At 33.8% G+C, this 17,559-nt stretch overlaps 1 protein-coding gene across 2 annotated transcripts in view; it reads right to left on the bottom strand.

The window, feature by feature from the left end:
• Nucleotides 1–13,307, bottom strand: part of LOC134529241 (leucine-rich repeats and immunoglobulin-like domains protein 3) — a 148,914-nt gene extending 135,607 nt beyond the window's left edge. The window contains exons 1-2 of one of the 2 annotated variants that reach the window (XM_063363132.1): nucleotides 12,864–13,307; nucleotides 8,430–8,501 (exon numbers count right to left, since the gene is read on the bottom strand). In XM_063363132.1, coding sequence (XP_063219202.1) covers nucleotides 8,430–8,501; nucleotides 12,864–13,060 — 269 coding nt within the window. In that variant the 5' untranslated portion in view covers nucleotides 13,061–13,307. The remainder of the gene's footprint in view (nucleotides 1–8,429; nucleotides 8,502–12,863) is intronic. The other variant, XM_063363133.1, reaches the window with a different exon arrangement.
• Between the last annotated feature and the right edge of the window lie 4,252 nt (nucleotides 13,308–17,559).

Here is a 17,559-nt window from a genome sequence, read left to right as displayed (position 1 = left end):
TGTTACTGAGGTTAGATGTTTATACATCACTGGTGAGTACTGAAAGACTGTGACTTTTTTAAAACTTAAAATAATACTTCATCATTCAATCCACATCTCTTCAAAAATTATGTATGTGCAATACAGACCAATTTTGAGCTAACCGGACTGGACTGTCATAATGCCTACACTCTCCAACCAGTAAACAATTCATTGTTAATTTAAATTCTGGGAAATCCAAACTGGATATATACATTTAAAGTGCTAAATCAATTTTTGTTTCAGGGTGTGAAATTTTAATTTTTAAATTAAGTTTTAAAAATATAGTTTTCTTTTATTTAATGAAAAAAATTTAAAAATACTGTATGAGCATACTATCCCAGGCTTGCCGTTTTTACGGATTTTATCCGTTTTCACGGATATTTGAAGCTTAAAACGGACTAACGGATAAACGGCGACATTCACTGATATTTACGACGCTTCGCCGATATTTTCATTTTTGAATTTCATTCGTGTAAATATTTACTTTCAACTACCTATTTGAATTTGTCAAACCATACAAGCATCCAACAGTAAAGCAAACACACACATTACGTGTAGCGCCATGGAACTTCCAATCGTTTAACCACAAACCAAAAACATTTACTCCCAAATAGCGTTTCATGAAGTACAATATCTATGGTTTCAGGGGAAATGTTTTTTGTTTGTTGAGTTAAACGTTAAGAAGTGTCATGGCGTCAGTAAACATTGTTTTTTTTTTTTTGCCAGCTGATTGTGATGGAGAAACAACGTAAGGCTTCGCCGGTCAGGTCACTTTATAAACAGCGTTATCGTAAAGAATGGGAGCAAGAATTGAAATGGTTGAGGCGTGGCTAAACGGAATTTTCCGGACTTTGTTCGACTTGCATTTGGGAACTGAACGTGACAAAGGGCGGCTTGAAGACGCAAGTTCATGCGAAAAACCAACGAGCTGCTGATCAGAGTTGTTCTTTGACGAGTTTTGTAACCAAACCAAATAAAATAATTGATGCGGAACTGTTATGGGCGAACTTCGTTTGTGAAAACAATTTATCTGTGAAACTCGGTGATAATTTCACGAAACTTGTCCCTCAAATGTTTCCAAATAGTGAAATTGCAAGAAACTTTCCTTGTTCTCGCACTAAAACTAGCCAGATAATTATTCAACTTTTGGGTACATCAGCTGCAGATTATGTTACCTATGCAATGAAAACACAATTTTTCACACTGATGATTGATGAATCAACTGATGTTACAGTCACTAGGCAGGTTGTAGTGTTAGCAAGGTTCTTTCCATCTGAGATTGTTGAAACTCATCTGTACAAAGTAATGGCTTTGAGTGGTGCTGCAACTCAAGAAAATCTGCTTTGGAAAGGGTTTTTTCAGCAATCTCAAGATGGTTAAAACGGTTCACAGATTGTCAATGGAATCACCAATGTTAAATGCGCTGTTGCATTGCAGAATGAGAACTTCAAGCCCACTGACGAGATGCAGAAAAGAGCACAGAACATGAAAAAGTAGCTAGTTAATGATGTGAAATACATTTGTTTTTTTTTTTTTAAATTATAAATAACTTCAGTTGTATGGATATATTTATAGTTTGTAAATAAGAAAAGCACCAAAGCCTATACTGAAGAGAAATTTTTAAATTTCTTTTCATTTTATTGTGATACCAACTAAGGTAAATGTACCATATATTGACAGTGTACCAGTGTTTGACAGGTGGTATTATTATTAGTTATAACAAGGAAAATATCACTTTTTAAGGTTTTATTACTGGTGAGAAAATTAATTTTATTCATTTTGGATAGACTGTCACATATAGGTTTGTTGTTACTTCAATTGTTTTATTTTACAGAGCAACACAAGTTTACAATGTTAGAATTCCACCATTTTTCCACTTCATTTTAATGAAAACACTAAGGTAAGAGTTTGTATTATTTTTCTTATTGACTGTATGTGTACATTTGACATGAATTTTTAAGTTTGAGACATTATATAGGCCTACTCTAGTACACTGTACTTAGTGAAATCTAACCTCAAAATTTTTAGAACACGAATAATATGACATGTCAATTACTGGTTCATTAAAATAATTCATGTACTAGTTATTGACACTGATGTCAAAGACTGGTGCAATGAATTTTATTAATGAATCAATCATAAATTAGGCTAATATTAACAAACACGTCTCAATTTTGAGAATAACCTTGTAAATGATTAATATAATGATGTGTGTCCAGTGTTTGACAGGGGTGTCAACTACTAGAGCATCAAACTGTCAAAGACTGGTACTCATATGTTTCAGGTATATATCATGTCGGAGAAATGAAAATATACTCCAGAGCAAATGGCCAATGCCATTGTTGAAGTGCAATGTGGCTGTCCAGTTGCTGCTGCTGCCAGAAAATATTCTGTTCCAAGAGTTACCCTACTCTACAAAACTTCAGGGAAGAGCCCTAAACAATGCAAAATGGGACCACCATCTGTACTGTCTGCTACAGAGGAACAATTACTTGTTGACTGGATATTGTCGTTGGCTTCAAAACAATTTCCAGTAACAAAAGAACAGTTGCTTGATAGTGTCCAGAAAATAATGAATCACCCTAAAAATGCCGAGAGAGAGCATCCATTTTCTGATGGAAGACCAGGAAGAAAGTGGTACGAAGCATTTTTAAGAAGACACCCAGAGGTCACTGAAAGAGTAGCACAGAACTTGACAACTTCGAGAAGTAATGTGAGCGAACAACAGATTAGGTCATGGTTTGAAGAAATATTGAAATACCTAGTTTCAATTGACCTAATAAAAATTTTCAATCAACCGAACAGTGTGTTTAATGGGGATGAGAGTGCTTTTTATCTTCTTCCCAAAGGTGACAAAGTTCTTACAAGAAAAGGCGATAAAAATGTATATTCTGTTGGTTAGTGACGAAAAGGAAAACATTACAGTTTTGATAACAGCCAATGCAGCTGGACAGTTTGCTCCAACTTTAGTGGTTTATGCCTATGAATGGATTCCTAGTTCAATAACTGAAAAAGTTCCTGAACATTTTGGCATAGGTAAATCTGAGTCAGGTTGGATGTGTGTATCAACATTTTACGAATACATTACTAATGTTTTCCACCCATGGTTGACTGAAATGAAGATTCAGCGCCCCATTGTATATTTTTGTGATGGTCATGCTTCACATATGACTCTGCACCTGTCTGAGTTCTGTTCAGAAAATGGAATACATTTGATAGCATTGTATCCAAACTCCACCCACTTAATGCAACCAATGGACGTATCTGTTTTTCGTCCTCTTAAGGTTTATTGGAAGAAAGAGGTAAACAAGTGGCGCTTGGAAAATGGTGGTGAGAAAGTGAACAAAGCTAACTTTGCTCCTGTCCTTAATGAGGCATTGAAACATATCTCAGAAGATACCATACAAAATGGTTTCAAAGCATGTGGTTTGGTGCCATTTGATGTTGAGCAAGTAAATTTTAAAAAAATTGCATCATCAAAACAACAAAAGAAAATTCAGAATAAAATTGCACCTTAACATGCTGGGAGTGCTTCAGTATGTTGAGTCCACAATTTCTGATGGGAAACTTTTACTCTTTGAACAGTGTTTGAAGGATGGCTCTTTGTCAATTGCTGTGGAAGAGACAACATTTTTTGAATTTTGGAAAAATTTAAAACATAATGTGTTACAAAATGACAGCATAACTTCTCAGGAAAATGCGAACATGAGCATAGGCGAATCCACATTTATAGCTGGAAATGAACCAAGCAGTGAGAATGTAAATATTCAGTTCAATAACAATTCAGATCCTGTTCCCGAGGTTCTGCCTGACAACATTACAACCCATCATCCTGAACAAGTTACAATAGCCAACCCTCTTCCAGAGTGCTCAAACAATTTTAATGTTGTTACTTTACCGAAAACTCAGGAAGCTGCATCATCCCAAGAAAAGGAAAGCATGCATCAACCTGAAATTATCACAGTTTCACCGAACAGCATCACAACTTGTAAAAAAGATACAGAAAAGGTTACAATAACTGTACCTTCACCATTCAAGAATGCTTTATTTTGGCCAGAAGAAACCAAGAGCAAAAAGAGAAAGTGTAAGGAAAAAATTCCATCTGTTGTAACATCTGTAGCTTGGAAAAGCTATCACGCAAAAAAGAAGCAGAGAAGAAAAAGAAAATTGAAGAAAAAGAAGAAAGAAAGAAGAAAAGGCTAGCAAACATAGAAGAAAAAAATGCAAAAAAAAAATTTAACAAAACAGAAACAGCATACAATAGCTGTTAGTGAGAGTTCAGATGATGAGGATGAAGTAGAGACAGTGCAACAAGCAAACAGTTCAGATTGTGATATCAGTGATGATGATACACAAGGATTTTGTGAACTTGGCAATACAACAAATTTGAAAGTTGGTGATTATGCACTTGTTAAGTTTCAGGGTGGAAAGAGACACAGTAGTTTCTATCGATATGTTTGTGTTATCCAAAAGGTATCCAGGAAAGGTGAAATAGAAGTCATGAGTTTAAAATGTCTAAGTGAAAGCAAGAAAGTTTTCAAAATGGTGGAAAGTGATGTTTCATGTGTATCTAGAGAGGCAATTTTAGGATTGCTTCCTCACCCTACACTTTGCATGACAGGAGACAGAATTAAATATGAATTCATGCAGCCAGTGGATGTTATTGAGTGTATGTAATATGTGTAGATAATTTTTGGTAGCACTTCAGTTTTTGTCCTAAATGTTAACTTTTTTTGTGCATTATTCTTAGGGTTACAATACAAAACTAAAAGGTTTTTCATTAAGAATGTTTATACTACCATTTCAGTTTTATTTTATGAAAATCGAGGGTGTCAAAGATTGGGTGTCAAATACTAGGGCATAGCCTTTTCTGCAATGTCAAACACTGGTTCAGTCTTAACCTAAAACTAAATATATATTTTTAAAATTAAATAGTAATTTGTGTTGTATTCTGAGAATGGTATTAAAAAGAATAAACTCTGAGCATTATTTTGGGTGTTGCTTTTCATAATATATATTATTTTTTCATATGTAAATATTTTATTAGAACAAATTTTATTCTTACAGTGTCAAAGACTGGTGCATTTACCTTATTAGTTTTTTAATGTAAGTGGCAAATATTAAAAAATGTTTACATTCATTTGATTTTTTTTTTTAAATTATGTTTTGGAATGCAATGTATATTTAAAATTACCACGAAAAATAAATTATGTCAATTACGGCTATAAATTTTACAGGATTTTTAAATGCTGTAATGAGGATTTAGGAACCCAATTTTATGGCAGGCCTGGCATAAAGTGTCACAGTATGAAATTAATGGGAAAACATATTTCCACTGCTTTGTAAACTTGCAAAGGCAATGCTTATTCTTCCACACAGCAATGCAGGGGTGGAAATGATATTTAGTAAGCTCAACCTTATCAAGACAGCGCACAGGTCATGTCTTGAATCGCCAATGCTAAATGCTTTGTTGCATATCTCTTCTAGGAAGAATATGGCAGAATTCCAGCCAACAGTAGAAATGAGGAACAGGGCAAAACATCTGAAAAAGTGATATTTAAATACTGCCAGTGGTGAAGTGTAGGCTACGTGTGTGTGGTAAATACTTGTATAAAGTGTTAAAAATTGAATTGTTTTGATTGAAGTATAGTTACGTACATTATGATCAAGTAATTTTTATAAAAATTGCATATTTTTTTTTTTAACGTACAGGATTTTACAGGATATTTTATATTCAAAACAAGGATATTCCAGGATATTTCACATTTCAATCAAGGATATTGTTTTCAAAGTGGTGGCAGCCCTGTACTATCCTAACTAATTGCCAATGAGTTTGGAAACATCTAGGCCTATATCATAATAAAATAAGAAAACAAAAATTTAATGTTACTTGTCATTTACAATTTGTAAAAAAAGTCACACAAATGCTCATAATTATATTTTTTTTCTATAGGCTAACTAAATTCACCAAGGTCACTAAAAGTTAGTTTTTGAAATGCTTCTACACACACACACACACACACGTGTGTGTGTATATATATATATATATACACACACACATGTGTGTGTATGTATATATATATATGTATGTATATACAGGGTTTATCAAAATTCATGTTAAAACGCTTGAGGGTAGAAAGTTCTTATTATTTGCAACCATTTTTGCCAATAAACATGTTGCCGGAAACGCGTAGTTAAGCCCCTGTAGCCCCAGAAAGAGTCAGCGTAGGCAACCCATTGTAGAGTGTTATGTTATGGATGTGCGGGCGTTCGAGTAGAGAAATAACCTTTTTAATCGTGGCACAGATTTTAATTTCGCTCTGAAATCAATCACAGCTTCCGCTTTGTTTCACAACATTGAAATTGTTGCATATGTTTTAACAACGTGACAGCCTAAAGCAACGGCTCAAAAACACGCCCAGCTTGAGCGACACAGAGGTGGCAACGGCGAATCATGTGTGGAGTCGACCTTATGATTTCGAACGCTTCAATGATTCGCTGTGTAAGCTCTTCTACCGTTTCTACTGGCGTAGCGTAGATAAGCCCTTTTACGTAACCCCACAGAAAGAAATCTGACGAGGTACGGTCCGGTGACCTTGGCGGCCATGCGACAGGGCCCGCTCGTCCAATCCATCGGTTTGGAAATGTTTGGTTTAAATACTCTCGCACTTGCAGGGAAAAATGAGGTGGTGCCCCGTCATGTTGGTACCACATCACACGTTCGACATGCAATGGAACCTCTTCAAGAAGACCTGGTAGTTCGTTCTGAAGGAAGTGGAGGTATCCGGCGCCGGTAAGTCGTGGTGGAAGAAAAAAAGGCCCGATTAGTACGCCGTCAACAATACCGGCCCACACATTAACTGAAAAACATTCCTGGCGAGCTGTAACACATGTTGCATGCGAATTGACATCATTCCAAAAATGACTGTTGTGCGAATTGAGAATAGCTACTTGAGTAAACTTGGCTTCATCGCTGAATAAAACCGCTAACTCAGGGTTCCTCAATACTCTTCGAATGTACCAACGAGAAAAGGTCATGCGAAGAGGATAGTCCGCCGGACCCATGTGTTGGAATTTTTGAAGGTGGTACGGGTACGAGTTGCTCATTAAGAATCTCGCCAAACAGCCATTTTGTCAGCATCCATATCGGAACCTTCTGCCCTTGTGTTTGTAACCGGAATCTCCTCAAATCTCTGAAGTACACCTTCTTCAAAACTGGGAGTACGAGCACCAGCATTTGGTCTTGTGACGGCACATGTACCAGTATCACGCATTCGCTGAGTAAGTCTTGCAAACATGGTGTGAGCTGGAATCCTACGACCCGGATATCGTTCTTCGTAGACGACGGGCGGCTCGTCCATTTTGTCTAGCTTCCCCGTAAACAAGCAGCATGTCCGTGTACTCACTAAACGTGTACTCCATTGAGCTCCACTAAAACGTCGCCCTTGTCAGAACCACAGCGAAAGAAATGACACCACGAGTTTGCTTGTACGACAGAACAGTCAACGACAGACCACCAGTGATATCAAAACACACTGCGACACTGTGATGTCACGCTGCGCAGTGCTATGGCACGGCACGAACGGAAGAAAAGAGGTGAGGGCGCCACCAACGGAAGTAAAAAGGGGCGGGGGTCAGCATTCGACATCGTACAGTCCTCTCGAGCGCTGCCCGGCGTCGTAAACACGTAATTCACCACAGCATCGTCTGTCTCACACAAAGCCCAACGGGTTGCCTACGCTGACTCTTTCTGGGGCTACAGGGGCTTAACTACGTGTTTCCGGCAACATGTTTATTGGCAATAATGGTTGCAAATGATAAGAGCTTTCTACCCTCAAGCATTGTAACATGAATTTTGATACACCCTGTATATGTATATATATGTATGTATATGTATGTGTGCATATATATATATATATATATATATGAAATCAGCAAAAAAAATTCAAAATAGCAGATAAAGCAAGAACCATAAGGCTCAATCTCGCAATTCATGTACTTTTTTTTATTTTATGTTACTATAGGGCTATATCTATAAATTTAACACACTAGCTCTCTTGCATTTATTGTTCTGTTCCAAATAGTTTCAACAGATATTCAAGCTACTAAGTGTAATATTTTTTATGAACACTTGCATAATCTTTTACAAAAAATAACAACAAATGTATTGAGAAATAGTTTTAAAATTAGGATTGTTTCTAATTCAATTAGTTAGTTATGTGTAGCTTACATCAGTTACACACAAATTATTATATAGGCATGAACATGCAAATATTTTTAAAAATATAACAATCAGAAAATAATAACCAACCTACACTACCATCAACTACTGGACACATAAGAAACAGTTTGTTTAATATAGGTTCAACATATATGCACAATTAGATTAGAGAAGATTAATAACTTACAGATCCAAGGTGATAATGTTTGAAGAATTGTTGAAGACTGGCATTACAGGCAGGAAATTCCAGCTCAATGAACTATAAACAAAAGCCAATTATTACAGAAAATTCACAAATAAAAAACTTAACTTGTTAAATATAAAACACAGAATTATTTTAATTGATTTCATTTACATAGTAAAACTTGCCAGATATTTTTAGCAATATAAAATGAATGGATGTTTACCAATTAATTTTCAAAAGGCAAAATACCTAACATAATTTATTTCCGTATAGATATAATTAATGCTACTAGTGTCATTTTTTCAAGGGGCATTATGATAGGTATAACCTACCAGTCTCTTTCTATTTAAAAATCATCAAAAATCTTTTGCATAACTACATGTTTGATTTCAATGAGATTAGTTTGGAAAAAGTATGAACTATAGGTATTATATATTAATTTTCTTTTAGGGCACAAAAATACTTTACTTTTCAGGGTTGTTTTAAGGAGTAAATTTTTTTTAAACTATTGCTGTTACCATATCACTTTAGTATTTTTTTTTATGATTATAGCAAACATTACCTTCAATCAAGCCAACCCAAAAGTTACTAAAGGGTTGGTAATAACTTGGTTATTTCACACAATAAACAGACACTATAAATACAAAGGAAATACAACTTTTGAGTTATTATTTGGTTTCCTTCAAAGATATAACCACCAAAATTATTACTTTCACACAAAGTTCCCATTTTCAAAGTCAATTCTTTTAAAGACAGTATTTATTAATACCGTTCTTACAAAAGAAACAATTACAAATTTGTTACATCGTGAAAATGGTCATTTAGATTTGGTTAGCTCCATTAAAAATACTTTAATATATTGTGAACAGTTTGTTAGGTCAGTATAGCTACATTAAAAATACTGTAAAATATATTTAATGGTTGCTTAGGAATTGCAACATTCACACAAGTCTGTGAAAATACTGTGAAATTGTGTGAACAGTTGGTTGGATCAGGACAGCTACATCCTAAATTGGTAATTCCTAAGCAACCATTAAAAATATTTTACATTATCTTTAAGTAGCTATACTAACTTAACCAACCGTTCGCAATGTTTTGAAATATTTTTACTATGCAGTCACTAAAAGGCCAGCGCACTCTTTTACTTCAATAAAAAAAAAAACAAGCCTTATCCTAAATTGCTGGGACAAAGAAACGTCAAATGAATTAGATCGTAAAAGTATAATTAGACTGTTGATACTCGAGAATGTGGTCACAAGGTGGTTCATTTTATAATAATTTTCAAAGTAGTTGTGTGAATTTGGGTAATATTGCATATTTTAGTATTTCATCAATTCATGGTGCATATTTTCCCAGAAAAATGATGTCTGTGAGAGCCATGCTAACTAAGCATTTAATATAAGGAAATTGTAAGTTTTCACGTGTTTTTGTGTATTTGTAATTTTACATAACAATTATTTTTTTTGTAGTTTTTTTTTAAGGAGGCTGGGTTTTTTTTCAGGAGGCTAAGTATATGCATGTCTAGGTCAATTAAATTAATAACTTATTTACCTAATTGTTAAAATATTGTGTTCTTTATATTTTTTATTATTTATGAATTCTTAAAAAATTACCGGGTGATTATGCAGGCCAAACAAAATTTAAATAAAAATATGAAAATGCAATTCTTACTTTCTGACATTTAAAATCTTACTGTAAAACTGCAAAGTTAAATTTTATTATTTCATTATGTGAAAAAATTATTTTCCAATAGCATGTTCATGGAAGAATTATGATTTCCATCATGTTGAATACTTAAAACAAGATGTTCACATGTTGTTTAAAATGTGGGTGATTCTGAATGGGAGCAACTACTCTGGAAAAAAAAAATTCAAAATGCATTTTTTTATTTCCTGATGAGTTTAACCATCATTCTTTAGGATGTTGTAATATATGCAATAGTTTTCCAGTTACCATTTTTAATGAGTGGTGAGGTTAAGTTACAAATACCTACTATGATATTATGAGAATGGTCGGTTAGGTTAGCTACATTAGAAAAACTGGTAAATATGTAGAGTCGCGGTATATGCGAAAAAAAATGCTAAAAATCTGAAAATACTTTTATTCTATGCTCTTTCACTTCCTCTTTTCAAATCAACCGGCGGAGATAAGAAATTCCAAATACTTTAGGAGATATCGAATTTTTTTAATTTTCATCACAATACCTGTGTATTCATGCGGAAATCACCATTGCTTCTGGTTTACGAGTATCAATTATGTTTCTTATTGGACAATTTTGTCACGTGACAGTTCCGTGATTGGCCAGTATTCAAATGAACCAATACGTGATTATTTATTTATTTATTAATGTTCCGTCGGAGGTATCGCGACGTAGGTGAACGACTACATCATTTCCTTCTAATGGCAAAGGAAATGTACCCGCCTCCAACTTAGGTGGGTTTTTAACGTTTCTAATTTTAAATTCTTATTTTTTATTTGGATATTGTTGCGCAAGTAATAAGTAACAAAAAAATTTTTACGTGAGTTGTTAATGTTCATCATTTGTCCGGGTTTGTTAGGTCAGGTCAGTTACATTGTAAATACTTTAAAACTAAAGAACCATTGAAATTAAATCATATTATTTTTAATGTACGCTTAGTTTGAAAGTATTAATAACGTAACTGACCTGACCTAATTGACCATTTTATTTATTACGCATTCACGAACACACGGCAAAATAACAAAAATGGCGTCCGTCAAATGGTTTAACAGGTGTTGTATAGCAAAATTAAAAAATTTGATATCTCCTAAAGTATTTGGAATTTCTTATCTCTGCCGGTTTTAATGAAAAGAGGAAGTGAAAGAGCATATAATAAAAGTAATTTCAGATTTTTAGAATTTTTTTTTCGCAAATACTGCTACTCTACATGTTCAAAATTAAAAAATTCCATATCTCCTAAAGTATTTGGAATTTCTTATCTCCGTCGGTTGATTTGAAAAGAGGATGTGAAAGAGCATAGGATAAAAGTATTGTCGGATTTTTAGAATTTTTTTTTTTTTTCCGCATATACCGCTACTCTACATATTTACCGAAAAACTTCATAATAGTGTAAACGGTTGGTTGGTTTAGCAACATTTAAAATACTTTAAAATAGTGTGGATGGTTGGGAAGGTTAAATTTGTTACATTAAAAATTCTGTAAAATTGTTTAAACAATTGGTTAGGAATTATCAATATAAAATGTACTTAAGCTAACCAACTGCCCTTACTATTTAATAGTATTTTTAAAGTAGCTAACCAACAATTTACACAATTTAAATGTATGACTAATGTAGGTAACCTAATCTAACCAACTGTTCACACTATTTTAAAGTATTTTAAATGTCCCTATCCTAACAAAACGTCCACACTATTATAAAGTATTTTTAATAGCTAACCTAACCAAACAAACCATTCTCACAATTGTACACTATTTTTAATGTGCCTAACCTAACATATCCAACTATAAATAGTAAATTACTGGTAAACTACTTGAAGTATCACCACACCCTCTCAGAGAATAATTAGAAAATGTATAAGGAAGATAAATTAATTGTTTTGGAATTTTTATTATAATTTTTTATAGAAAAGTCTCTTTCCAGAATTTCCAAAATGTGAATGGTGTGAACGGTTGTTAAGTCATTGTGAAAGTGAGTTTTAATGTTTCTTCATATTTCATAGTATTGGTGATTGATTTTATTTCATAAATATATGATTCCAAGGATATATATTTTGCATGTGTTGCTGATTCTTGCCAATAAGAAATGGGTTAAAGTTTGATATCACGTTTCTAAGTTTATCCCTTGATCCTGATGGCATGAACCTGCATATATTCATCATATAAGGTACATAATGCTGCTTGTTTTAATTAAGTATGTCAAGAGATCTGGAATGTAAAAAAAAAACTTGTGATATATCAATATGACTATAACTTGAAAAAAAAAATAATTTCCCCAAGACATGATGACATGTTTTTATTGTGATATTCAAGTTTTTGTTATGTCCAGGTCTTTCAATGTACCAAATTTAAATAGCAAGCATCAAGTACCACATAATAATGCAATCAGGATCAAAGTATAAATTGGGATGTGAGATTCAAAACGATAACAGAATGTTCAGTATTTCAAATGTAGCTAACATAACCAACTATTAAAATGGTAAAGAAACTACAAGTTAATTACTTGAAATATCACAATACCATTTTAGAAAATAATCTTACAATATAAAATAAAGTAAACACAAATTCATATGTATATTTTTTTTAATTTTTGTTTTGTAATTCGGTTGAACACAAGCACCTCATAGGCCAAAACAAAAAATACAGATTTATGGGTTTTTTTTTCTGAAAAGCCACTTAACTCCATAGTTATAATTTTAAGTAAATACAATATTACTAGGGTAATTCAATAAAGTACTTACACGTTTGTTACCCAATCACTTAAGCTTGGTGATTCCTTCAAATCAAGTGTACTACAGTCAACAAAATTCACGAAACATGTACATGGTGATGGGCATTCACCGTCATTAACTTTGTTCAACATAGGTTTACATTCATAAATGACATTTAAAAATAAAACTAAAACGCAGCCACAGTTGTAGAATTTTGGAAGATTCATTCTAAACAGAATTGTTCTTAAATACACATCAAAACACTGGTATGTTGATCAGTACATTTCCATTGAATGTAGTATCAACAGGAAAATGCTCGAGTATAAAATTCTCCATCCTGTCAATAGGAAATTCTCGCTCACTGTAAAACATTTAAGTTTGTATGCAAAATACCATTTATCACGTGCGCCGCAGTAAAAACAAGTAAGCCCACACAAAACCCTACCCGAGACGCCATTCTTGTCAACGAAACATAAAAATATCATAGAAATACACATACCGTAATATAGGGTGCGACATCCGATTCTAGCGCTTGTGAAATATTATTAAAAAATTTTTTTTATAAAAATAAATTTTATAAATCTCTATATTTTTGGCTGTAATAATTAAGAAATATTCTTTCACAAAGTTATTTATTTAATTGCATTTTGATGATTAATAATTATAAATTCTCATACTAGAATATTGGATTTGACGGTACACATATTTGGATGTAGGCCGAGTCTTCTGCCACTCTAGTGGCAATAGAAAGTTCCCTAAGGGCTGGTATTCATAGTCATGTATTAAGAAACGTCTTGAGAAATTCTTGGAGAAGACCGTCTTGTTTCTCAAGGCGGCGATTTTAATATCCATGTTTCATAGTCCGTAAACAAGAAGAGCTTCATAAAGAATGCATGCTCACGCAGGAGCTTGTTTGGCGTACTTACGACTTGCAGTGATGACAACTCCTACAGAGTGTTCCCCTTAGGACCAACTTTAAATCCCTCCCCTAGAAGATGATTAAAAACACCTGAAAATTTGCATTGTACAGCCTGTTTGAGAACTAAAATTATTTTCTCTTGAACCTCATTTTTCACATTCAATATAGATTATGCATGTTTACATTTCCTTATTTATCTGCCCACATAGAGCATAATAATTTTGAAAACTGACATTCAGTATTTACATTTTTATATATGTACGAATTTAATTTCGGTTTAAAGCATACATGTTTATTAAACTTGAAGTTCCGGATCGAGCTCCCCACATTTAATATATTTTTTCTGATATTTTTTTCTTTTGTCATTCTGGAAAAAATTTGAACACAAATAATTAATTTTTATTCGTGTTTTTTTTTTTATTCCTTAGCACCAAAGAAAAACATAAACGACATACTTTGCAATCCAATAAAAATCGCGAGTAGACAAAAAACTAACTGACACAACCTCAACATGTCAACTGACAGATTATTCCGACCACACGGCCGGCATTCTCACGTTCCCCTCCCACATATGTGCCCTAACAGGGTAGGGTGGGAGTAGTGTTCCAGTTATCATTTTATAACATTCCAGAGCTTTAAGAAAAACAGAACTGTTAGGGATTACTCCCTTTTGTTGATCGGGAGGGTATTAGGGCTTCGGCAATGACCAGCAGCTGGGGCCACCAACCCAGCATAGTCACCGCCTCAGCCCCTGACAACGTGAAAACTTTGAATGGTAAAAGTAAAAATGGAATTCTCTTGATCAGTTTCTGCCAACTTGTGAATTTTTCAATTCTTGAGCAAGGATAGAGTTCTAGTACAAGCCAGAATTTTATTAATTTTTTATCCATGTTCTTTATTTTAATTATTTTATTTTTATTATTATTAATTAATTTTTTTCTGTGATTTTTTTGATATTAAGAAAAACATACTATAGTTTTCTCTGTGTGTTCCTGATTATTCTTGTCAAAATTTTGATGGTTTTCTCCATGTGCTCCCGATTATTCTTGTCAGTATAATGATGGTTTTCTCCATGTGATCCTGATTATTCCTGTCAGTATTATATTGGTTTTCTGCATGTGCTCCTGATGATTATTCCTGTGGTTTCTTCAAGTGCTTCTGGCTATTTCTGAGAAACCAATCACTGCATGAAGGATTTTTTACCTAATGAGACATGCCATTTTATTTGAAGGCACATTCAATTATTGAATTTCTGCTACTAAATCAGCACATGCAATATTTTTACCAGGGGGCTTATTCTAAGTACATCGTTCCATCCATCGAGTCATCTCGACATCGAGTTCACTCGATAGGGTTTCGAATGACAAAAAATATCGAGAGAAAGAAAAATGTATTCTAAGGGCGGCTTGCAGAGTCGTTCCGAGAATTCTCCGAGTACGAGTGGAGTTTGAGCCGAGGAATTTTCATTGCACAGTCGAGAACGGAATAAAAACGAAGTAATATCCGAATGAAACCGAGTAAAAACGAAGGAATATTGGAGTGTACGCGCATCCACACTCCGAGGGCACTCCAAGGGCCCTCGGAGTGAAATATGGAAAAAAATTCAAGATGGCTGTGTTGTTAGAACCAATTGTTGTGGAATTTCTTGATTAAATTGATGACGTGTTTCTAGAAAATAAAGAAAGAAATGTTGCCAGGGACCCACCTCGGTATTTGAGGGATTTTAAAAATCCACTGGAGTGATTTAATGATGTGCAGTTCAAACGTCGATATAGTTTTACCAAGGATGTTGTTCGGCATCACATTCTGCCTTTGCTAGTGTTTGAAGAACCACAGAGTCGTCGAGGATTACGGCTACCGCCTGTCCTGCAGCTGCTAATTGCCTTGCGATTTTACGCAACAGGCAGTTTCCAGGTAAGCAGTCAGAAATCATAGTTACTAACCAATACCTTTTGTTTACAATAATACCATCTCTCACTCTTTGCCTAGGTTAGCCTATTGTGCACTTCAGTATGTGGTGTTTAATTTGTGGTTTGCATAGGCACATATCGGTGAAATGTGAAATACTATTTACGGATGGTGACAGGCGGTAGTGAGTCCATAGTTTCCCGAATTATCAGACGTATCTCTGTCGGTTTAGCGCAACATACACGACATCTCATACGGTTTCCCACTGGCGATGAATTTCGATTGAACAAGCTACGATTTTAACACTTTCCCGGTGTTACAGGAGTGACTGCACCCACATTAAAATCAAAAGCCCCCGGCGGTGCTCGGGGAGAAGTATACAGGTATGTAGGTAAACATTGTTAAGGCATGTTGAAACATGTTTCGTGACAGACCTTAATATAAAATGTGAACTGTGAGATAAATTGAAATAATTTGTCTAGTTTGTATTTATTTCAATATTTAATGTTAGCACATAGTTCTTTCATGTAGGTAGCTTGATTGTAATGCATTTCAATTTGTCAAGAGCATTTTCTTTAATCTGGTGATTCTAATAAAAGCCATCCTTTATTATGTAAAATTAAAATCCTCAAATTTTTGTGTCAATTTCCTGACATTTTTGTAAAATCGAATTAAATTGATACCTTAAGTAGCTTTGAGTATTTTATAGCTTTTACTAGTTGTAAGGATGTGTGTATGATATTAAGGAAAAGGTCTGTTTTGCAAGGTTAGGTACATGTAAATAACCTGGAAATAGTGTTATTGGTTAGGTCACATACATGGTAATTATTCCATATCACCTTACCAAGATAATTCCTTGGCTCTGAATTCATCATGTGGTACATAATGCTGTTTTACTATGACAAAAGATCCTTGACATTAAACCTAGAATTTTGCTATACAAACAAATTATGTCTCTGGTCTTGTGGAAATGCCTATTTTGTGTGTGTTGATACATACATACACACACACACACACACACACACACATATATATATATATATATATATATATAATAGAACATATTTAATTGTTACATGACAAGTGTTTTTTTTTGTCCAATACCTAGTGACATAGTAATTGAAAACAGCAAACATCAATTATCTGAGGATCAATGTATACAGGATCCTGCCATCAGGATCAAAGGAAAAACTTTGATATCTGATACAGAACTTAAACCTCATACTATCCATTCTTTCTAATGTATAGCATTGTTAACATAGCTATAACCAATTGTTCACTTGTATTCATGATTTGTTGACATGGCCAATGTAACCAACTCATCTCACCATTTACAGTAATATTTGTGTAGGTACATAAGGTGTAATAGTATGTTCTGAAAGTATGATTTTAATGAAATGTAAATGTGAGGAAATATTTAAAACCAAAGTGGATTTGTATGTTTTTCCACTGAAAACAGACTGTTCTTCAGAATAACATCAAATTGTTGGTAGACAGGTGTGACATTCGCTCCAATATTCGCTCAGGGAAGCATAATGTGCAGTACCCAAATTATTTCAGTAGTAGGAGTGGCACTTTTGTATATGTTTAGACTTTATACACATATATAAATAGCTGTCACAATTGTATGTACTACTAGAAACTAGAAAAACATGGTTAGTTTGAAACAATTTGTGTTTATGATATTCTTGAAATGATCTCTAGCTTATTCCTTGAGTTCCTTTATTGCTTTTAATTTACTTACAAAGTGAATTATATCAAAGAATTTGTAATTTGTTATCTTTCTATTAAAAACATAATTATTGATATTAGTGTGTTTCAGAGAGGTCTACATTTTGCCCCTGTAATGTGTGCATCTAGGTTATGCATTCATCCTAGTTAAAATGCTTTCACTAGGAT

The sequence above is a fragment of the Bacillus rossius genome, chromosome 2 (genome assembly GCF_032445375.1).
Source record: "Bacillus rossius redtenbacheri isolate Brsri chromosome 2, Brsri_v3, whole genome shotgun sequence".
Classification (NCBI taxonomy): Eukaryota; Metazoa; Arthropoda; class Insecta; order Phasmatodea; family Bacillidae; genus Bacillus; species Bacillus rossius.
Note: the sequence above shows the minus strand (reverse complement) of the source record. Positions and strands in the feature narration are given on the sequence as shown.